The sequence below is a fragment of the Talaromyces amestolkiae genome (assembly GCF_001896365.1).
Source record: "Talaromyces amestolkiae strain CIB chromosome Unknown scaffold4.1, whole genome shotgun sequence".
NCBI lineage: Eukaryota > Fungi > Ascomycota > Eurotiomycetes > Eurotiales > Trichocomaceae > Talaromyces > Talaromyces amestolkiae.
In genome coordinates this window covers 829,159-852,251 of record NW_024468040.1, presented here as the reverse complement: position 1 = coordinate 852,251, position 23,093 = coordinate 829,159, and the positions used below count along the sequence as shown (strand labels likewise).

The 23,093-nt window shown below is 47.6% G+C and overlaps 8 protein-coding genes across 8 annotated transcripts; 3 read left to right on the top strand and 5 right to left on the bottom strand.

Annotated features, from left to right (window-relative positions):
- Positions 1–89: 89 nt before the first annotated feature.
- Positions 90–1,493, bottom strand: BHQ10_002872 (uncharacterized protein; the record flags this gene model as incomplete). Its single annotated transcript, XM_040875065.1, has 1 exon — positions 90–1,493. One exon carries the CDS (start codon positions 1,491–1,493, stop codon positions 90–92), a length of 1,404 nt encoding a protein of 467 aa, XP_040731376.1.
- Positions 1,494–2,088: 595 nt separating this feature from the next.
- Positions 2,089–5,040, bottom strand: BHQ10_002871 (uncharacterized protein; the record flags this gene model as incomplete). The annotated part of the gene is made up of 1 exon (XM_040875064.1): positions 2,089–5,040. The coding sequence occupies one exon, from the start codon at positions 5,038–5,040 to the stop codon at positions 2,089–2,091; it is 2,952 nt and encodes a 983-aa protein (XP_040731375.1).
- Positions 5,041–6,880: 1,840 nt separating this feature from the next.
- BHQ10_002870 (uncharacterized protein) lies at positions 6,881–9,300 on the top strand (the record flags this gene model as incomplete). The annotated part of the gene is made up of 4 exons (XM_040875063.1): positions 6,881–7,181; positions 7,245–8,092; positions 8,152–8,733; positions 8,794–9,300. 4 exons carry the CDS (start codon positions 6,881–6,883, stop codon positions 9,298–9,300), a joined length of 2,238 nt encoding a protein of 745 aa, XP_040731374.1.
- Positions 9,301–10,338: 1,038 nt separating this feature from the next.
- On the bottom strand, positions 10,339–13,782 carry BHQ10_002869 (uncharacterized protein; the record flags this gene model as incomplete). The annotated part of the gene is made up of 4 exons (XM_040875061.1): positions 10,339–11,343; positions 11,416–12,110; positions 12,511–13,597; positions 13,651–13,782. The coding sequence occupies 4 exons, from the start codon at positions 13,780–13,782 to the stop codon at positions 10,339–10,341; spliced, it is 2,919 nt and encodes a 972-aa protein (XP_040731373.1).
- Positions 13,783–14,462: 680 nt separating this feature from the next.
- On the top strand, positions 14,463–15,412 carry BHQ10_002868 (uncharacterized protein; the record flags this gene model as incomplete). Its single annotated transcript, XM_040875060.1, has 3 exons — positions 14,463–14,656; positions 14,716–14,814; positions 14,878–15,412. 3 exons carry the CDS (start codon positions 14,463–14,465, stop codon positions 15,410–15,412), a joined length of 828 nt encoding a protein of 275 aa, XP_040731372.1.
- A 247-nt stretch (positions 15,413–15,659) lies between these two features.
- BHQ10_002867 (uncharacterized protein) lies at positions 15,660–18,142 on the bottom strand (the record flags this gene model as incomplete). The annotated part of the gene is made up of 2 exons (XM_040875059.1): positions 15,660–17,977; positions 18,031–18,142. 2 exons carry the CDS (start codon positions 18,140–18,142, stop codon positions 15,660–15,662), a joined length of 2,430 nt encoding a protein of 809 aa, XP_040731371.1.
- A 313-nt stretch (positions 18,143–18,455) lies between these two features.
- BHQ10_002866 (uncharacterized protein) lies at positions 18,456–20,134 on the top strand (the record flags this gene model as incomplete). The annotated part of the gene is made up of 2 exons (XM_040875058.1): positions 18,456–19,100; positions 19,154–20,134. 2 exons carry the CDS (start codon positions 18,456–18,458, stop codon positions 20,132–20,134), a joined length of 1,626 nt encoding a protein of 541 aa, XP_040731370.1.
- Positions 20,135–20,970: 836 nt separating this feature from the next.
- Positions 20,971–22,125, bottom strand: BHQ10_002865 (uncharacterized protein; the record flags this gene model as incomplete). The annotated part of the gene is made up of 5 exons (XM_040875057.1): positions 20,971–21,210; positions 21,268–21,442; positions 21,503–21,809; positions 21,907–22,030; positions 22,096–22,125. The coding sequence occupies 5 exons, from the start codon at positions 22,123–22,125 to the stop codon at positions 20,971–20,973; spliced, it is 876 nt and encodes a 291-aa protein (XP_040731369.1).
- Positions 22,126–23,093: the final 968 nt, after the last annotated feature.

Genomic DNA, 23,093 nt, shown 5'->3' with positions numbered 1-23,093 from the left:
TCCGTCAATCGATTCAATCATGCTTTTTTTTTCTCGTTTCATGTCTGCGTTAGAGCCTACCCAACCAGGGCTTGCTAGCTTCTCTCAGCTTAACAGCCAAAAGGATGATGCTTCATCCCATGCTCCTGCTCCTCCTCCACCATCAGCACATCAGTCGGAACTGAATCCGCTATCGACGATCGATCCGCGAAACCGTCGCAATTAGCCGAACTGCGACTTGATCGTCGTAAATGGAATGAGTGGGTTGATAACCCCAGCACCTTTTTCACAGCACTGGTCGCTTGATTACTGAAACTCGTTTTTCGACCATGAGTAGGTCGTCCAACAACGCCAGATGCTGTAGCCTCGTCGTTCTTGGTGGATGATTGTGCTTTGGTACCCTTCTTCCGAGCAGGGACGTCAGACCCGGGAGGCGGAACGGTGGGTTTCGGTGGCCATTGACCATCGGCTTTCCATCCTGCGACTAGCGCTTTTGTGACGTCTGCTAAGTTGATGGGGATTGTAGGTGTGAGACCTTGGACAATCACTTTGCTATACAATGAGGGGTACAAAGTTGGTGATATGGACGATCTGACGGGGTTGGAAGTGTCTATGAAGGAATCCATGACCGGGATTATGGATTCGTCAGAGTCGAAACTACGGTCATCGTCGGAATCTTCGATGTCTCCGTCGTCGCCGGTGCTGCCGTCCAGGCCATAGTCTTCATTTGAAGTGTTGTTGTCGGTTGTTGAAGGGGTGTCTCTCGACTTCTTTTCTGACAGACTCAGATCTTCAAGCAAGTCTCTCGACTGCTGTTCCGATGAAGTCGAATCTTGCAATGATCCAACCTTCTCGTCCGCATTTCCGCTCAAATCAACAGCTTTCGAATTGCTCCGCTCTCTCGATAGAATATTGATCAACGCCCGCCGCCGCTTGGTCGTTCCCTGCTCAACATCCCGCCGCTTCCTAGCCCCAGTCCATGCATCTCGTCTCTCCACATAGAATCGCAGTCCCGGATTCCACAACATCTCCTGCTCCAAATCTGCTCGACGTCTTCGACCCCGCTCCAGCACCGAAGTCTTGATAGCATCCGGACTCTCAAAGCGGTACGGATCTCCCTTTCGACTCTTGTGACTTTCAATCGCTCTGCGCAATGCCGGATCAAGATCAGAATCCGATTCGGAGCTTGCAGGTTCCCGAATACGCCATTGCGCGATGTTTGGTTGGTGCAACTCAATCGCGGGTTGCGCTTCCGTTGGTGTCTGCGCGACTACAGAAGCAGCGGGAGCAGCTACAGCTGGCATCGGCAAATCCGCATACGACGAGACCGTCCACAGATTCGAAGGCGGCTCAAACGACCAGTCGGTACGGACTACATCTCGAACGTATTGTTTCGCTTCTCGCACGGCGTTTTCTCGTTTCTGTTTCGCTTCTGCATTTGCCGCTTTACTTATTGATTTGCGCCGAAGAGATGGGAAGACAGATGTCGGAGAGGAAGACGGGACGGTAGCCATTGCTGCGTTGCTGTTGGGCCGGATCGCTTACAAAAAGCGGGGAAGCAAAAGGGCAGGCGGTCGTGTGCACTGTGAATATGGTCAAAGTGCTCTGTTCTTTTTGTATGAAGACTGTAAGAATGGTAAGTACACCCTCTAAGGGCGTTAATGATCGTATGATAGTCTCTTCATAATCGATGTTGTGGACAAAGCGAGAGTGGGTAAAGAGAGCATATATATAAATGAAGAAAAGTCAGTTGATGTCAAAGTCAAAGCTTGTCATGACGAGGGATTCGACTCTGGATCGCTCCCGCCCGGACCACAGCGCCGGCGCCGCTTCGGGTGTATTTGTATTATTACATACGAATCGTAATATTGTACTGTACGTTGTATGGTATGTATACGCATGGTCTGTACTGAAGTACTCCGTACTGGTATGCAGACAACTTACGAGTCTTGTATGATGTATCGCGTATATAATACTAGGGATAGAGACGAACATGCAAGCTGATAAATATAATATGTGACATTATAATACACAAAGTAAAAATACAGGTCTATAGGTACATTACATATCGCGCCCATATGTCAAAATAGGACAAAGGACATATAAAGATCAAGTACGCACGCGAGTTGTATCCAACGGTGCTTGGGTATCGTTTAGAGGCATGAATCCCCAAGATGCCTTCTTCTTGCGCCTGGCCTTGCGATCGCCAAATTTTTCGTCAAACTTGCGAATCTCATCAAGCGAAGACATGTCCTCGCTGATCGATGCGCTGATCTCCTCCAGAGCGCGCTCAAAGTGTGCTTGGGTAAGGGTACGTCTTTCTGGGTATTGGTACGGCGTGTCGCCTGTATGCAGACTTTTTTGCTCAAATTCTTCACGGACACACGTCAAAGCAGCAGCTACACAGACATTCTTAAGGTCAGATCCCGAATAGAATGGGGTTCGTCGAGCCAAATCTGCAAGATCAACCGACGGCTCTAACTGCTCATTCTTCAGATGTATTTTGAGAATGGCTTCTCGATCTTGTTCGACAGGTAGATCCACCAAGAGTCTTCGCGGAAGTCGTCGAAGGACAGCGTCATCGAGATCAAAGGGTCTGTTCGTTGCCACCATGATAAAAGCAGACATATCGTTCATACCGTCCCATTCTCGTAGGAACTGATTGATAAGTTCTCGATGAGACGAGAAACGACTTCGGCTTTGATTTCGAGATCCAAAGATGGCGTCTGCCTCGTCAATGAAGACCACGCACGGACTGAGCTTTTTCGCAAGGGTGAAGATCGCTCTGACGTTCTTCTCACCCTCACCAACATACATGTCATAAATGTCGGATCCGCTGACCTCCAAGACGGTTGCACCGCTCTCTCGAGCCACAGCTTTGGCGAGCAATGTTTTTCCAGTTCCAGGCGGGCCATAAAGCAGCATTCCAGGAATTTTATCAGATGCAAGCACACCATAGGTGAACGCATCTGGTCTCTTCAAAGAGAGAGAAGTCAATGTCTTCAAAGCCTCAACCGTCTCAGAGGGCACATGAACGTCAGCAAATGTCGTTCGGATACTTTCCGCATCGACAACACCACTCAAAAGCTTTTTCTCGTACTTGTTACACTCTAAATGTGAAATGATGTCCAGTTTCGAAGCTCTAAGCCCTTCGTCGAACTCCGAGATCATTGGTTTTTCACTGGTCCCCCAAGCTGTTGGTCCTGAAGATTTGGAAGGTGAGTACCAATTTTCATAGGATCTTCTATGCTTGGTCTCGGCTGAGAACGCCAACCGAATGTGTTCAAAGGTTAACTTCTCGTTTGGCTGCACAGCACCCATGATCATTGAACTTAGATTGTGTACACGAGTATACCCCAGATAATCTTTATCCAAACCAAAATGTGGGGTGGCGTCTATGTCATCGGGCCATGAGGTTGTATCGAAGATGCTGTCATCTATGGGGGTTGTGTCTGTGTTTACTCGCAGGCGGAGCATATCTTGTAGATGACGTATGTTGATATCTCTGATTCGAGACCGCCGATCTTCTGCGAGTTTGACATTCAGTTCCTTCGGATCCATCGAGGGGAAGACGGCGATAGGAGAAGCGAAGGGCCTAGCTGAGCTATCAAGGTAAAGCCTTGCCCGCTCAACGATTGGTGGCATCTCCCTATTAAAGGATATGTCTCGATGTGCCGCAGACGTCCCGATGAGTAAGATTTTGTGGCCTAGGCGCCGACGGCTGTGAATTGCATCCAGCAACAATTTTAGAAACTTCGAACCTTCTCGAGTCTGCATCAACTCCACGTAATCTTGTATATGAATTATCATTTTTGGCGACGAGTCTGACTTCTTCTCACTATCTGATGTAGTGGTACTGTCGATGGGGATAGGCTGAGTTTGTAAAGGCATAGACGTTAACTGATTAATAACACGAATCCATGCACTGGTCTCTGTACGGGATGTGCGAGTACTGTCCGCACCGCCCCCGAAAGATGACAATAGCCAATTGGGAAGTTGGGTATCTGGCAGCGTGACCTCAATAGGCAGTATATGCGGACGGGCTCCGGAAAGCGAGATTGAAGAGTCACCATCGTCGCCGGCGTCCTCCTTATCGAATGGCGATTCCGTGTCCAGTCGGCGCTCTTTATTCCAGGTATTATAGATCTCGTACCCTAGGTTGCGTATCGACGAGGAGGCTTTAGCTTCCGCGCGGGTTTGCTCACTGCACAGCCGAGCAATATCCTGCGCGTTCAGTGTTACCAGATCTGCCTCTTCCTGCTTCGCTAAGCTTTGAACCACGGCATGCAAAAACAGGCTTCCACCAATAACATCAATATTCGTTTCGTTTTTCCTATGGGGGTATTGAAGAAGGATGTGCGACTTTTCCGTTGCTGGATCATTGAGATATTGCGCCGAAGGGGTTGTAAAACCTGCTCTGACTGAAAGTCTCAGTCTGGACCAGACATTGCCATCTATTGTATAACGACCATTGATGATGGTTGGCTCAGGCGCATCACTACTGGACCCCTCATTCTCGCTTTCTCTATTTTCTAGCTTATCCGAGTTACTTTCTTGTGAAGGGGGTGTGACATCTTCGGATGGTGGCGACGTCGGCGTGGGTGTTGTCTGCTTCGAAGAAAGTTGTTCTTGGTCGTAAGATTGAACAATCAGCTGTTGAGGCAGTTTGACAGCCTGGTGGTATGTGACAATGTTCCTGTTTATAAACCATTGAGGAATTGTAGCGGCGGTCGATATAACTTCGGGTGGGGGCTTTTTATCTTTCCATGTCCGACGAAGACCTGAAATATAACTTTTTCGACTGGCAGATGACTGATTCGCGCTGGTAGAGTCTTGAGCATGTTCCGTAGGCTGTGCGTTCACGTCGAAAGGCTTTACACCATTTGGGGTATCGGAATTTGGGTCCGATGCGCCATTGGACTCGGGAGATGACTGAGAGTAACGAAAAAGAGACTGGTGGAAATGACGAGATGAGACCGACCAGGTGGGCGCGTATCGACGACCAGCGATTAAGCGACAGGACCGAACGATATGGGAAGGAAGGAGTAGCGTACTTTGCATGGCAACGACTTGGCGAGACCGGCTCGGGACAATTGGCAGAAACAATGCAATTGATTGACAGGACGTATTGTTTCTGCTACCAAGTGCAAAGTACGCAACAGAAGGGCACCCGAAGATGTAAAGGGAAAGGGGGTGGGAGTGTTGAACGAACGGTAGTAATGGTCATCTCTCCCGAATGAAATATTTAATAATCCGATTAAACATTAGATACACATGCACGCTAACCACTTTGGGGATAGTGACGGACAGAGTGCCAAGAACATGATCTGCGGAATCTTGACGTATGACGGCCTCAGGCCTATGACACCTGAGGCTTACTATAACTTATATATATTGTCTAGACGAAAAATACCACAGTGGACTACAAGTAATTGGGAAAGACTTCAATGTCTCTGTATGAGCATAATTCATTGGTGTAATTATAGACTACCACATCTAACTATCGTAGGGAATCGCCAACACAACGACAACCATCTGCTTTGACAAAAGTATGTGGTTGTACATATACAATCCGCGGTACAGACGAATATAGCTCCTAGGTCAACCTAAAATGACCGTTATCGCTGTATTCCCACGGCACCGGCTGAAGAGAATCATCGAACCTAATAGTCGTACAATATTAGCAAATGTCATTCAAGTAATGAATGCGAGCAGAATAGATGGGACAATAATCCATATAGTCAGACAATGTATACTGGCAAGTAGCAGGCCAACCGGGAAAGGAAGGCCCGAATATCTCTTCAAGGGCGACTCAGAGAGGTAAGAAGTAAAAGAGGTTTTGTCATCTTGAGATGGAGTATGCAGTGGAGAGTTGGGCAAAAAGCAATGTACTAACCTGGTGCAATGGGACTGTCAATAAGACTGGCCTGCAGTTAAAGAGAATAGTAATTGTGTTGTTCAGTCAATTGAGTGAGAAAAAGTGAGTGAAGAAATTAAGAGACAAATACAAACAGAAAAAGGAAGGAAGCACAAAAAAATTTAGCGTGACAACACGTGACTTCCTGTTACAGCGTGGCGTGCTTCACACAACGCACGGGATGGCAAGTGCGTAGGCCGGAGTGCGACTTCCTCCAGGATACTGGAATTTCCCTCTTTTCGTGACTCTCCCTAAAAGTCCTCCAAATCTCGCTCTGTTTTGGCTTTTCTTGAATCAGCTGGTGGCCAGACACAAGTACACGACAACCTGACCACTGTCGGTCACGCCACACCGCAGACTGTCCCCTGTTGGAGCGCGCGACTGCTCTACATAAGGTGATCTGAGGTTCCCCGGTGTCCGTTGCGCCGTTCTTGGACCACCTAACAGCCCAGCCAGCCAGCCCCTACCTAACTAGCCCCTCCCCGAAACCTTCGCAGTCTCTCCCAGTCTTTGCAGTTTGTCAGCTGGATTCTCTCTGGCCTTCCGGCCTCAGCATAACCAAAGAAGTACTCTCTTTACCTGCTGTTGGCTCATATCCTTCACCCGTTGTGTCCGATTTACTTTCCGCCGTCGTTCGTTCCTTCTCGGCTCGGATTAGCGTGTGCCCACCTCCCAAGGCCCAGCCTGACCGACTAATTACGAGACGCGACTGATTTTCCGGTCGTGATCGATGCTTTTGAGTATATCTGTTCTTGGCCCGTCTTGACCCAGGCTCATCGCAAGCCTGTCGTGTCCTGGCTATCACACCTTGATACCATCGACTGTCTGGTTTATCGCGCTAGCTATTCACTTTGCTTACTAGAAACAACGCACGTCGCATCAATCCATTGGGAGGCCTTTGTCGTCGCAGTTGTGATCGTCGGGTTCGGTTGGAATAGTCCTCATAAGCCTTCGCGTGGCTGAGGGCTTTTTAGAATAGCGATGATGATGACCCAGCCGTTTCCTGCCCATCAAGGCATTCCCCAACACCCTGGAGTCCCCCCTGGCCATCCAATGGCCCAACCCCAGCACCCGAATATGGTCCAGCCTGGTATGGTTCAACACATGCACCCTGGCGTTTCCGCTGCTGGTGGTCCGCAAGTGAGTCAGCCTGGGCCCATGATGGCTGGTATGCCTCCAGGCGCGACTACTGGCCCCGGTGGCCCAGTACCAAACGCACATGCTCTGCAACACTTGAACCCAGCTGCCCAGGCGCATCTCCTTCAGCAGCAGCCATACGGGATGAGTAAGTGATCCACAGCATCGCCAAGTGTGTTACGACGCATGTTCTAATTAAACCGTGTTATAGATGTGTCGAATAACAACCAATTGCTCCAACAACAAGCCATGGTCCGACAACAGCGAATGCTCCAGCAGCAGCACTTGGCGCAACAGCAGCAACACCATGCAGGTGGTATACCGGTCTCGATGCCTGCAGGAACACAGGGCCTCAACCAAGCCCAGTTATCCGCCATGCAGAATCCCAACATGCGTGGCCCGGTCAATATGATGCACTTCCAGCAACAGATGCAGCATATGCCTCCCAATATACAGCAGCAACAGCAGTATCTTGCCATGCAGGCTCAGGCGCAAGCTCAAGCTGCCGCTGCACAAGCGCAAGCAGCAGCACAGGCAAACAGTCAACAGGGCCAGCATACACCGCAACAACGAGCTGCCGCCGTACCACCTCAGAGCGTCACTCCTCAACCACAACAGGGCCCCCAAGGACCTCCTGGAAGCGCTACGCCTTCACAGCAATCCAACCCCCCACAACATTCAACCCCACAACCTCCGTCTCATCAGGGTTCGCAACCACCACAGTCGACGCCTAACCCTCAACACCAACAGATCCCACAAGCTCAGCAGGCAATGGCTCAGCAACAGTCACAACAACAGGCTCAAGTGAACCAACAGCAACAGCAGGTACAGCAGCCCCAAGCGCAGCCGCAGAATGGCCAGCCACAAGTGACACAGGCCCAGCAAGCCCAATTAAACCAGCAACAACAAGCCATGGCGACCCCGGAGCAGTTGAAATTGCAGCAGCAGATGATGATAGAACAGCAAAGACGTGCAGCAAGCATGAACTCCTTTTTGCAGAACAAAGGACAATTGACACACTATGTCAATAGCTACTTTGAGACCCTAAGCACATTCCAGGTAGGTTATATCACAGTGCTTCACGGTGAGAAACAAATCACTGATTATTTTTTGTGCAGAGTAATGGTGAAGATGCCGACCTTGTTTATTGGCAGGAAGTTGTAAACAAATACTACAACACTACATTTCAGCCAATGACTGGTCAACCTTGGGGTGTTTTGCGTCAAGGTGTCTTGACAGCAGGAACTGGATCCAAGTCTTTCGAGGTCAACGCAACCATTCTGCCTCGTTATTACGTCACGCTCTTCAATAATGGCATCAGACGGATACAAACGCACATGGAAGCCACGCAAGAATTCGTTCCTTCAAATGGTTATCGTGTGGTGTATAGCCCCAAGGCTAGCTTTATTTACTGGTTTGCCAATGACTGTCAGCTCTTCGTCAATGGGTCGCTCAAGGTTCTTGTGAATCCAGATTACAAGTTTGATCTGGTCGATATCTCGGTAACAGGGTTTCGAGAATTCATACCCCGCAGCCTTCTCCAACAACCGGAACCGATTGATCAAAAGCCGAGCCCGCGTGTGGCTAAGAATGCCAGCAAAAGGATGCAGAAACAACAGCTGGCCCCGCCAATCATTTCCCCTCCAGAGTCATTGGTGAACGAAAACGGACTTCCGCATAGCGTCCAGTGCTTCCTCGAGGTATGACTTACAGGTTTTTATAGACGTACTCAATAACTGACTTGCCTGTGTGTGATTCAGATAGCAGAACCTTTGTCATATATGACTAGCCTGATCAGTCACAGTGCCAGCAACCCCCATAAAAGTGCCAATGAGCTGCTTCGAGATGTGACCGCATTGATTAGTCAATCAGGGATGAATCCTGGCGCTCTTCAGGCTCAAGGTCAACGTACGCCTAGTCTCAACGGACCCTCTCAATTCGCTTCCCCATCTGTCGTTAATATGGGCTTGCCCGGGGCGCAAGCCTCTCCGCATCTGGGACACTCCGCCCATCCGAGTCCGGCCCAAAACCATCTCATGGGACCTGGAATGATTCCTCAGCAAAGCCAAGGTTCTTTGGCAGCAAATGGCAGCCAAGGTGCCAGTGCAAACACGAGCCCTAATGTTTCCAACAAGCGCCGACGTGCCAGCACTGTGAAAACCGAGGGTGACGATGGCGTTGAAGTCAATGGAGCTGGTCCCACCGGTGCTGCAAAAGTCAGAGCAAGCCCCAAGGTTGGTGGTAAAAGACATAAAGGCACTGCGTAGAGATCTTCCTGCTATTACCTCTGCGTTCTGCCGCTTTTCATTTCTTTCTCACAAAAAGGGGGAAATCGGTAATTGGCGTATTACGGTTTTGTTCATGTTTCATCTCACACCCTGGGAGTTTTGCTTTTGCTTTTTTATTTTCGAATGTCCATTCATCCATTCATCCGGACATATGATTCCCTATTTCCTGTTATTGACTACGAATCGTTGGCTTTTTTCTTGGATGCTTTTCGATCCATATCACGCATGGCGTCTAGCAAAGGTCTCTGCTTCGGCCATCATTTGCGGCCTTTTTCTTGTTCTGATACGCATTTCATTGATACGTTTCTGGGCTCTCCCCAGGAGCACGATACCATGGTTTTTCTCGAAGCCCCGTTGGTCTCCATTAGGCGGTCATATATGGCTTTCATTTTGAACGGCAGATGATTCCGCGATTTAGATGGGTTTCTGCATTTTTCATGTATCTTTTTCATTTCCTCTCCTCTTCGTGCTACATTTTTTCTATTCTCTTTCTCTTATCATCGAGTGAGGTGTTCGCAGGTGTGATGATTCTGCGTTTCGCTACTAGGGTTTTTATTTTTTCTCATTTCTTGCCTTACGACTTTCCTCCGTGCTGTATCATCAATCGCTGCTCGTTGTCATTGTAAATTTGATCGGTTGACCTAATAGAAGTTTGCTCCTTGTGATGTTCTAATGATGACTTATTTGCATTCTGGGACTTCCTATCAATTGTCAGTCGACATCTTCGAGTTAATCAATTAATATACACCTGACGTATCAAATTGTGTTTTGAGGTTAAGATAAACTCACTAGTCAGTCGGTCTTGTTATTACGACCACGCCCTGATCTACACGAGTTACCCCCAAAATCATGTCAATTGAGTAAAAGGGAGTGCTCTGAGCAAATATGATCAATTATATGAGTATACTAAAGTATCCTCCGTTTCGTATCGAGTTAGATTCCTGGATACAAAATGTAAGGATGAGGAGGCTTCTGTTAGTTATTTCTATTGTATACACCTAAGGGCATGTGCACAGTTTAATCCCAAGTCTTCTCCACCGCAAGCCCAACATACAAATTCCCCCAATCCATTATATTCATCCCAACCGAATAATACACCCCAAACATCACCGACCCCTCTAGATCCCTTTCCGGTAACGCATACAACTCCCCTTCCTTGAATCCAAACATCACCATCTTGTTCATCCCACTGGCTCGCTCCCACGCCAAATGCTCTTTGCGTTTTTGTTTGAAGTAGTCATCGTCTAATTCGTACTGTCGTATACTCTCAGTCGGTATGTCCGCTTCCCAGAGCGCGTGACTGTATATTTGCAATATGTGGTCGGGAGCATTGTGCCCGATGTCTCGAGAATCTTTGAAGTTACGATGCCATGCGTTGATAGAGCGTAAGTGCGGAAATGCCTGAGGCCTGAAACCGCGGAACATGTTCTCAAAATCGAGTTTGTTGGCACCTGGAGGACAGCGATGGGCGAGTATCGCTACTTCTCTGATTGATGTAGGCAGCGTCTCTGCGAATGGGAGCCAGCCCCCCTTGGCGTTGCTGAAGAGGTCAATGTCAAGAGTTAGACGTTCCAAATTCGTAAACTCGTTCCATCGCCAGTTCGTGGTCTGTGGCGCGCATGGGTTAATGGACATGTACTGCCCGTACGGCTTCAGACATGGATCATGCCGACACCCACACAYCCCGCCATAATCTGACAACTCCAGATGCAGATGCCGTAAAGAAGATTTCCCGTGTTTGATTAGTGTGGCGCAGATGGATTCGAGCGTCATGTCTGGTATAGGATCTACTTCGGGGATGTTTTCCCAATAGCGCCCGAACACGTACATGGTGTGGAAGATTATGTATCTGAATGAGCTAAAAGTCGTGCAGTGCTCGATTATGCGGGATAGGTCTTGGGAGGATATGTTGCCGCGGTCGATTGTAAGGGATTGTAGCTGAGATGGGGATGTTGGGATGGGATATTCTGGGTCGTTGGCGTCGTCCCAGTCAATGAATGCGTTGCAGTCTTCAGTCTCCGGCTGGGAGACATAGTCCATGAGCGATAAATGACGCATATTCGGCAATCTTGTCAAGGACGCTAATAAACGCACAAGTTGCTGGAAATGATCCTCTGGAATAACTACACGTTCTCGCTGTTCTTCTTCTATTTCGTCATCGGATTCGTCAAAATCCGGATGAGGATCAGGTTCAGAGTCATCGATGAAGTTCAACCTCGCATCAGTCAGCTGCGAGAGACCTTGATCAAGGAACCCGCTCCGTGACCTCGCTGCCAACCTGCTTACAGCTCTTGAAACGTATGGAGTCACCGGATCTCTGAATCCGATATCAAACTGAATTTTCTTGATCCGTGTCAACCGGCTGAGGAGAAGACCCAGTGCGGCGCCACCAACCCCATTGGTGACTGCATCCAACCAGTCATGCACCTCGTCCTCATCTCTTAGTATTGACGATGCATTAACGAGCTGCCCAATCACTTCCCAAGCACGCTCTGGAGCAACAGGMCCTGTGTCAGGGCGCGAATGATGCTTAAAACTCAAGTCTTTGAGGAACAATGCCAAACGAGGCGTTTCAGCAAGAGCATATAACAGCCCAGGCGAGCCGGCCGATCTCAAGAAACTCGCCTCGGTTGCGGGAAGTTGGACATTGGCGGGKGATAGAGAGAAGAGTTCTCTTTGGACGAGATTGGTGAAGATTTTGTGTTCTTCGAGACGTTTTAGGGATATGGTGCGTGCTTGTTTGCAAGTGGATGAGAATGCGATTAGAACCTGGGGGTCGATGAAATCTACTATTCTGTGTTGTAGCTCGACGGGAAGTGATAGGAGCATTTTGCCACGACGGATCGATCGAATACCAGGTCTTTGCTATGGGCCTCCATCTACCTGCCAATGTTGTGACAAGAGAAGTGTAGGCTCGATATCGATGCTATCTCCTCTTTTTTCAGGCAGCAACTTGACCCCACCGTCCATGAACAAAGCAGGCTCATTGGTCCAGTGATCAACGCTATATGGACCTCAATCTTAATTCGACTTCATGTTTGTCCTTTCGTTCTTCACATTCTTTCTTAAGATGAAGAGACTTGGGTACGGAAACTGTCGGATACTTTTACCACTACACAATGGATAAAAAAGACTTTTGCAGACCACGAAACAATCCATCGAATTCCTCTCTTTCCTTCGGCAACCCACCAAGGAAGAAAAGAGACCTCTGCCACGGGCGACCTCCAAGAACAATATCCGCGATATCTTCACGGCCACGTTGTTTGAAGATTCGTACAAATTTCAGCTCATCCCGTGAAAGGTCATTCTTCCCATCGTAAAATTCTCCAACAGGCCACATCATGCAAGGAGCACTAAATGCAAGGCCTTTCGACTCGGTGGACGCAAACTCCCAATCAATTATGCCGGTAATGTTATATTGCTCGTCAATGAGAATATGGTCACCTTTGTCGTCGAAATGTTTGAGGTAGAAAGGGCCTGTTGCACTCTTCGTCGAACTCAATAGAGACGGGAGAGCTGATAGTAGCCATTGAAAATAGCCTCTATTCTCCTCAGGAAGAGTGGCAATTTCTTTACTGTTGATTGCCTGTAGCTGTTGTTGAATTCTCGCCGAGTAAGCATTATCTAAATCGCTCCATGGACCAAGCCGTGATATTGGAGATTCAAAAAAAGGTAGTTGGGCATGGGGGCCAATGTCGAATCCAGAATTGGTTGAGACGATGGAGCCGGTCTTCTCGAAAGGATATTTTTCAAGTTCCAAAAAAATGGTTGCAAGCTGTTCCATTATTTTTTCCCGTTGCTCGCTGTTGGTTTCGTTCCATTCTAGAGCTCTACCTGGTAATTTCTCCATCACGATGAATGAAGCGCCAGCGGTATCATTTTCAGACTCTAGTTGGTGATAATATACTTTGGGAACAGGCACGGCTGTCTGCTCTAAGAATTTGAGTGTAGCAACCTCACTAAGAAGTATCTCATCTTGTACTTTCTGTGGAGGCAGAGTTGGATTGGCGAGTCGGATTCTTACAATCCAAGTCACGCCGTCTTCAAACTCTGCATCGACATGGCAATTCTGTCCACCCATTTGAGACGAGACGATTTCGATCTTGGCAGCTTGATCGAGATCAGCGTCAAGAACTGGAATGCGGCATTTGACCCCTCGAACCTGACCTATAATGGTTTCCATGGCATTGACATTAATCCTGTCAAGTAGTGCGGCGAGGTGTCTGATTTTAGCAGAGTCATATGCTGCCCAATACACTTCTTTATCTTCGTCACTCTTGCTGATCAATCAGTGTCACCATCCAAATCCATCGCTGACTTCTGACTAACCTCTGATGGGCATTTATGATAGCTTTTCTTCTTGTGCTCTACGCAATAATGTCTAGCACAGATGATGCAGCTACCAGCGCCACGCTCTGCTGGATCCTTGCACCCATCGGTTTCGCAAGTCCGGAGAGGCATTTTTTTGGCACGGTGATAAGAGCGATACAATATGGGTTCTAAATTAGTTAAGAATCTGTCTGGAAGAGAACGAGATCAAAGAGTCAATAAGTCTGGATCATCACACTTCTCCGAGAATTGAACAACTTCGAAGATGCTACTCTAAATATGCGGTGAGCGAGCTGTTGCTGTTTGCTTTTTCAAGCTTCGTGGGAGTCGCTCGTCCTGCGCCGCATTTCTTACAATAACTAGATTCTAAGTGAATACCCTAATTAGTACCGTTTCTGGAGCAAGACATGGCAGGTACGGTAACAATTTTCCAACACTTGAGCACGGCCTACAAGAAATGCCCATATAAAGCATTTCGCAGGGGTTCCTGACTGTATATTAATTTTCAACCATACTGTATCAGCAAGTATATGATCTTTCGTCGTCAGCCTCATTGACTAGGCATCTGATTAGATAAGCAAGGTGGGCTGGTGGGCTGCTTTGCTGATAACAGCACACGATATCTTATTCTCCAAAATATCTACATTTCTGCGATAGCCTTGATCTCACAAACTAAAAGGATTCGGTATACACGAGTACCCTATATTTCTCGTCCAGAAACCAAACACATAGGCCAAACCGATCGATTATATCGCGCCTGATCACTTAAAGCAACCTAGCTATCTACCCCTCGAATACCGAAGGTAAACACCATGTCGACAGGTCACACCCATTCCCACGACAACGGACTGTCGCACTCACACGGTGGCAACGATGATTTTGGTGGCCATGGCCATTCTCATGAAATCTATGGTGGTCCAGGTTCGTATATAAATCGCGAGCAGCCGCTTTCTCACCATGAAGGAAGGGATTGGAAGGATCGAGCTTTCACAATTGGTATCGGAGGGTAAGCCCTCGTTCATTCCGATTATATCGTTCGATTCTCAGTTGACACGTTGTTAAAAGACCAGTTGGATCCGGCAAAACAGCACTGATGCTGAAGCTCTGCCTCGCATTGAGAGATCAATACAACATTGCAGCAGTAACCAATGACATTTTCACGAAGTGCGTCCCCCTCTATCCACTCTAATTAAATGAACACAATTGACACGATTACGCAACCAACAGAGAAGATGCCGAATTCTTAACGCGCAACAAAGCGCTCGCCCCCGAACGCATCTCTGCCATCGAAACTGGAGGCTGCCCTCACGCCGCCGTCCGTGAAGACATCAGCGCAAACCTGCTCGCCCTGCAGACCCTCCAACGCAAATTCAACACCGACTTACTACTCATTGAATCCGGTGGCGACAATCTCGCCGCAAACTATTCCCGCGAACTAGCCGATTTCATAATCTATGTAATCGACGTCGCCGGTGGAGATAAAGTGCCTCGAAAAGGTGGTCCGGGCATCACGGGCAGTGATTTGTTGGTTATTAACAAGATTGATTTGGCGGAGGCTGTGGGTGCAGACCTAAGTGTTATGGAGCGGGATGCAGGTAAGATTCGAGAGGGGGGTCCAACGGTGTTTGGGTCTGTGAAGCATGGGAATGGAGTGGATCACATTGTAAATTTGATTATTAGTTCGTGGAAAGCGAGTGGTGCGTATGACACGAGTTTGGAGAGGTGGAATAATGGTGCGCCGAGGAACTCGGGGAGTGTTTGATTGATCTTTCCAGACTCTTTGTTTCACTTAGGAAGAAGCTTATGAATTTGTGTATGATGGATGCCTACAAATAACCATTGGACCGATGGATGTTTAAATGTGTATCACTTTTGTTCAACTGACATCGAGAAGTCAATCAATATCTCATCTATATAGTCATGACATGTAAATTATCATGTTAAGGGGGTATGCATTCGTCATAAGCCATTATCACAAAAGAAAAGAAGAGGACAGAAGATGCCAAAGATTATGCAACAGTTTCAACCTCCTCCAAAGCTTGAGCCCTGCGTGGAAACACTCTCTTGTATAGACTAATTCCCACGGAATCTTGAGGGTTGATCTTGGAATCAAACATGGCCTTGAAGTAACCGTGAGTTCCCAGACTCTCCTTGATGAAACCACTGCGACCGCGTCTGGTCCAGAGTTGAAGGGCCTTGAACCAATGGACGTCTTCGGAATTGAAGAACATGTAGCGCACTGTGACGACTTTCTTGTGAATCTTGTAAGGGTGACCGGTCAAGATTGCTCGTTTAGCAACCACTCGGGAATGATCGGGCGCAACAACTGTGCCTGTTGCGATAAGTTCCAGCCGGTTAGATGTCTTTCCAGCAGTGGTGCTGTCGGTGGAGTCGAGGATTTCTGGGTCCTCGACGGCCTGATTCTTGAATACTAGAACCGGAACCGCACCCCAGATTACAGGACCAATAAACGTAGCTATGGCGCTGCGACCTGGATGCAGGTATCGGTCGAACTTGTGTACATTGTTGGGCGTATTTCCAGCGTCGGAGTAGATTGGATTGACGACAAGACGGCGAGGTCCACATTGAATGATGACTTCCTCCTTAGACTTGATAGGCTTCTCGACGGAAGAGTTCAATGTCATGTTGATGTTGATGACTGTGTGCTTATGCTCATGTCGAAGCAGAGAATATAATGCAACTGGCAATGGACTGTTGCGCAATACTGACGGCACAGCCTTCAAGTGCACATTGACTCGTGTGCCGGGTGTTACGCCGCCTATAAGAGCCTCCCGAATAAGCTTGTTTTTGATACCTTTGTAATCGCTGAATTGAAGTAGTCGTCGCCAGTCTTCCGGTTCAAATGGTCGATCTTCTGATGTCTCCCATCGACTAGTTTTGAGACTTCTCAAGCCACGATACTTCTGCAATCGCTCCCTGGCAAGGACATTGGGGTGTAATTCAATCTCATCAGGGAACTCCAAATCTTCTTTGGCCTCAGTTCGACGGCTGGCACGATAGTCCTCGAGCTGATCTGCTTCATCTTCTGGCGATGGGTCTAAGAACATCTCTGATTGAGGATATTCTGACGGGCCACCTTCGGTCATGGCATCGCCATGGTCTGGGAACACACCGTCTTCAGGACGACCCTCGATTTCATCAACTTCCATATTCATATCCTCGTCTTCATCGTCCATCATATCGGACGCGGAATCAGAGTCGTCCTCAAGATACCAAGCAGACTGATATTCCGAAGTACCCTTTGGCAATCTCTTTGGACGCGCGGGAATATGAGATTCGTCATCGGAAAAGTAGTGGTGGTCGTCAAGCAATACTCCTCGTCTCTCCACATCTGGATTTGAAAGCATATCATCATTCATCTCGATTTCCTCAGGTGCGATAACCGCCATATCATCACGATCGTCAGTTGGCTGATCCAGAACTTGAGGCGCCTCTGTAACATCAATGTTCATCGAATCTTCCTTTTTGCCTTTTGTGTTTGCAAGGGGTGCTGCTGTTATAGATGCGATCTGGAAGTCCCCCCATCCTGGTATATGCACGATTCGGTCTGCCTTTAATCCTTTACCCCGAACGACACCGGTGACCACAACATCGTCAATTAGACTTCCTGGTACGTCCGGCCACTTCACATCTTGAATTGTCATCCAACTTCTGTCGTCCCTCCATCTAATACCTTTTGGAGTAGCTGTGCATAGACTCCGAACCACATTCGAGCACTCTTGTCGGGAGTCGAGTGAAAGGACTTTTTCGATCGTGGGGAAGAAGTGATTCATGAACGACACGAGAGAAGAAACGATCTGTGGGCGTTTCTTTTGCGGATTTACCTTATCCAGACCTTGGGCCACAACAAGGACGTTAGAGATACCCTGGCTCTCAATTGACCGCAAAAGAGTTTCTCCTTCCTCCGTCACCTCAATGTCTGTTGGGAGAACCACAATCACGAAATCGGCCACACGACACACATCCAAAGCATGTATCAAATCGTATTTTGCTGGAATGTACATAATATTCTGCTTGAACCGGTCGACGCGAATGCGTAGTTGGCGATCAATTGAGACATCTTCGGAAATATCGACACTTTCGTTCAAAGCACGGATCACGGCAGCGACGTCAATACTATTGGCGAGAGGAACAATGGCGACTTGACGGGGAGCTCCATTTTGTCCGGCAAAGATACTGGCAGCCTGAGACTTCTCCTGGCGTTTCACCTGTTGTTTCTGACGAGCTTGGTTTTTGCGATCGAGCTTCGACATGAGTTGCTGGTGGGGTGTTTTCCGGACTCCTCGCTCGTTTGTCTCGATTTTGCCTGCCCGGTCGGTCAATTACTTGAATATAAATATGGCATAGACAAGACAATACCTCTTGTTCGTTCTTTGAGAGCACTCTTGGTAGCGTGCTTGCTCTTGAAGGGCTTGTGGTTTGCTTTAGTTGTGCTCCGGTGGTGATGCACCGACGAAGTGATTGGCGCCATGTTGGCCGCGTCTGGCCTTTTGAAACGGAATGCAAGAGTCGCCAGAATGATGTCTGATTCTAAGACAACTGATAATCTTGGGAAAAAATGTTTAAAATGTAGACTAAACGGAAGGCGGGGACTGGCTAATCGATAAGAAAAAAAGTTGTGGCGGACAAGCGAAGGAACTCTTGGCACGGAAATTTTTAGTCTCCGTTACTTACTCTCGTTGAACCCGGGCTCATCATTCTCCAATTACAGGATTATCCTATTGTCAATTTACTTCCATTTGTTATTACATTTGTTTTATAGGCTTGCTTGATTGTCCGCAATCATGGCAGCAGTCGCCGGGCCGGTCGCGAAGCGCTCGCCGCAAGACACCGTCGAAGCTCGAGAAGCAAAGAGACGCATCACAGAAGCTACAGAGAAATACGGGCGTGGCAAGGCAGTACAATTGAAGAAAATCAGAGACAAAAAGCTTCGAGGCAACCTCAGGACTGTTGAGGACCGATACAAAACAGCTGCACTGCGCGCAAAAGATGCGGAGATCCTCCTCGAGAACGAGTCCGGATTCCTAGAGCCCGAGGCGGAACTTGAACGAACCTACAAAGTCAGACAAGATGAGATCAGAGAAAATGTTGGAATCGAAGTCGCAAAGAAAGGGTTTGAATTGAAATTGGAGGAACTTGGACCCTATCGTGCAGACTATACGCGAAACGGCAAGAATTTACTCTTGGCTGGGAGGAAAGGTCATATTGCGACGATGGACTGGCGAGCCGGGAAGCTGGGATGTGAACTACAACTTGGAGAAACGATTCGCGATGCGAAGTGGCTGCACAACAATCAATTTTTTGCCGTGGCTCAGAAGAAGAACGTTTATATCTACGACCATGCCGGTGTAGAACTTCATTGCCTCAACAAACACGTCGAAGCTAAATATCTTGAATTTTTACCCTATCATTTCCTCTTAGCTAGTGCTGTGAGTTTTTCCCAAACACCTACTACTTTTCTATTAACTAACTGAATCAATAGGCAAACAGCGGTTTCCTCAAATATACAGACACTTCCACAGGCCAGCTAGTTGCCGAACTACCTACTCGACTAGGCTCCCCAACGTCACTTTGCCAGAACCCGTGGAATGCGATCCTCCACGTCGGCCATCAGAACGGTACAGTCACTCTTTGGTCGCCTAATTCGCAAACCGCCCTTATCAAAGCTCTTGTGCACCGAGGTCCAGTACGATCAATGGCCATTGATCGACAAGGTCGATATATGGTGTCCACTGGTCAGGACATGAGAATGAATGTGTGGGATATTAGAATGTTCAAGCCGGTCCATTCGTATTCTTGTTACCAACCTGGATCAAGTGTCGCAATCAGCGACCGCAATCTCACAGCTGTTGGATGGGGCACACAAATCAGTGTCTGGAAGGGTCTTTTTGATGCTGCCGCTACCGACGCTGGAAAAGTGCAGAGCCCGTACATGGCATGGGGTGGCGATGGACAACGCATCGAAACTGTCAAATGGTGCCCATATGAAGATATTCTCGGTGTAACCCATGACAAGGGTTTCGCTAGCGTACTTGTCCCTGGCGCCGGAGAAGCCAACTTTGATGCCACAGAAGTCAATCCCTACGAAACAACCAAACAACGCCAGGAAGCTGAAGTCAAGGCCTTGTTGAATAAGCTGCAACCCGAAATGATCTCACTCGATCCAAACTTCGTCGGCAAACTCGACTTGATCAGCGACAAGAAACGGCGCGAAGAGCGTGAAGAAGACAACAAACCCAAAGACGCAGCAATAGAGAAACTAAGGAACCGGGGTCGTGGCCGCAATAGTGCACTCAGAAAATACCTCCGAAAGAGAGGAAAGACGAACGTCATTGACGAGAAGCGTCTCAAGGCTGAAGCCATACAAAAGGAACGCTCTTCTCATCAAAACGAGACATTGCAAAAACAGCGAGAGGAGCTGGGCCCTGCGCTTGCCAGATTTGCGTCGAAGAAGGATTTATAAGAAAAGCATGCTTAGACTGTCGTCGCTTTTTGATGATACCCGAACGGTTCTGTATAGTACAACCTGGCGTTCTATCTGATGTATATTGGTATTGCATAGCTTGATGAGCATGGTGGTGTCGTTATAGTAAATTATATTGATTGTATGACTGAATTGCAGTAAGCCTTTCTATATAAAAATCAATAAACATGTACCAAGCCTTTCAAAAGCCATAAGATGTCAAGACAGAATAAGAAATTCTAAGGTAGGCACACAGCTCTGTAACGCGTTCGCGCGGGACATAAATCGCCCTCTGCAATTGGACTTTCTCTTCAGAGATTTATAATTTGGATTGCTCATAGAGTTCTTAGTATCCAAGGTAGTATCTCCGTTTTTGAAGAAGTTTAGTGTCTTCTGCGTCGATGTCGCGCTGTGCTTTGACATGGGCTACGAACTGGGACTTGAATTATTGGAGAGCCATGCTGTTTGCTTGTAAAATGAAGAGTTTGAAATATTCGGCTGCTAAGTATCTGATAGTTTGTTTTAAACTCAAGGTATTGCTGCCTAGATAGTCTGCGACGCCACAAAACGAACGTGATGGATGTACTTCGGTATAATTCTAACGTCTGGTTAGGGCTACAAACTCGGAATCCTTGAATATACCCGCCATCTACGTATTGTCTTCCTTATACCCAAGTACCGGACTTCGCCTTGAAAATCTTGTTCACTTGATCATATGAATCATGATAATCTACCAACATAATCATCAGAACCTAGAGCCACGGGAATGTGTATCAAAAAATGCAATCCTAAACAGACAACTTCATCTACCAGAACGGTGCAAACGAATACAAGGATTACGAAAAATCTTCACCGGTCTCTTCAATATTACCCTTGACGCGAAGGAACAATGTCGTCTTCCACTTGTCCAACTTGCTCAGCTGGTCGAATTGGAAGAGTTTATCAGCAAAAGTGTCTGGCTCGCCATGCTCAACAGCTTGCAAAAGATCGACTAATAATGCGTGCTCTCTGGTTGAAGCAAATGTGGGGTCGAGGTCTCTATAGCTTTCCAAAGCACGATTGGTCGCAACGAGGTCCTACGCCAAACAGTGGTTAGCTAAATGAGTGTAACTCATAGGTAGAATAGGATATACCCCGGCTGCAAGGTGGCAGATACCCGCTTTGAAAAAGTAGTCCTTTACAGACCACTTCATCAAGTTATTGTCGATGGAAACTTTTCCAACTTTCTCGTAATATCCGATTGCCTTGGAGTAGTCGGCTTCTATGGCTGCGAGGTCGGCCACCTTTAGGTAATATTTATTTGCGAGTCTATCGTGACATAAGTTAGTGTTACTCTGAATATCTCGGGGCAATCGGAATATGACTTACGCTTCCGCATTGTCACTCTCATACCACTCGGCAGCCTTCTCGTATTCCTCCAACGCTTTCTTGGCGTTACCAATCTCAACTTCGTAGCATTCAGCCAGGTTTTGTTGGTGAGTAGCCGCTCGTCTGAAATTTCCCTTGTTGATATAATGTTGAATTGCGCCTGCAAGGACTCGCACTGCATCCTCGGGATCTGTCTTGCGGTATACTTTGAAAGCTTCGGACAAGCTATTTGCGGCATCGTCGGGCTCGTTGAGGTTATTTCTCTGAACGGCGGCGGCTTTCTCGAATGCGATTCCGGCTTCTTTATCTGTTCATCATACCAATAAGAATTTAGCTTCATTCGTTTGGTTTGTTATTCGGGCCGCAGCACTCGAGCTGCACCCAGAGAGTACAGGTTGACGTACTCATCTTTTGCACTCGAAATGCGTTCGCCGCCTGGACGTATAGATCTGCTGCATTTTCGTATTTCTCGGATCGACCGCCGAAGAAGCTGAAACCGCCAGAGGCACCGGAGAGGGCTTTGTCGGCCTGGATCCGAACATAACAACATTAGCCACCGAACGACGTTCTGTCGGGAGATGGTGTGAAGAAACCTTTTGTAGAAGGGCGCGTGGGTCACCCATTATGATAAAAGTGCGATATCGTGAGTCTGCTGAGATTGACACAAATCAACGTATAGAAGCTCTTTGAAATATAAAGATTGCCAGGTTGATGGCTTTCGATGCGGGACAGCATAGAGTGGGGCCTCAGCTATGTAATCGCCTGGAGACTCACCGCCTTTGGCTCTAACCAGTTACATCGCGATATTGTCGGTATATGTTGAATGACCACATTTCTAGGCAAAATAATCCAACGTCTCTTCTTTATTGTATCTATTTTCAATCTCATTATAAGTCATATGGTCAGGCAATGGCAGCACCTCCGTCGTACGAAGTGTAAACCCCTGAATAATCTAGGTTGTCCCAGTTTGTGCCGCAAAATGTCTATTTCGATCGACACGAATGTGTTAGTTATATGTTATTGATCTTTCCGGGTTGCTGTATACAACTAACCAGATATATGTTCTGTACTGTGTACGGAATGAATCATTCAGTTTACAGAAGACTCGCTCGGCTCTTGAGCCGAAATATGAAAGAGCCGTCATAATCTCAGTGCCGTGCTTCTCCTGGAAGGGTTAATTAGTGATTGTGAGGGTGTTATTCCATACTCTTGAGAGATATACCCACCAGGAAATTGGACATTAATAGCACTCTGTTTCTTTACCTTATCTACTGTCTTGTTTTTCCGAGTAAAAAATTTCCTGATTTACCTCGGCCGAATGAAACGAGAATATCATAGCACTAGTATTGCACTTGCTATCTGTAGCAAGGAAAGTGTCGATGTCATAAGAGCCTATTATAGTGCGTAATAATATGGATGTATCTGATACGCTAGACACATGCATGCGTATAGTGCCTATTTACGACCCTTTCAGGTAAAGCGATACGAAGACAGGCGCGGAGCTATGTATTTGCACTTTGGTTCTTCCGTAGTCTTATGTTGATCTAGCGATTGGTGACCTTTTCCGGATTTTGCAGGCAGACAAGTGCTT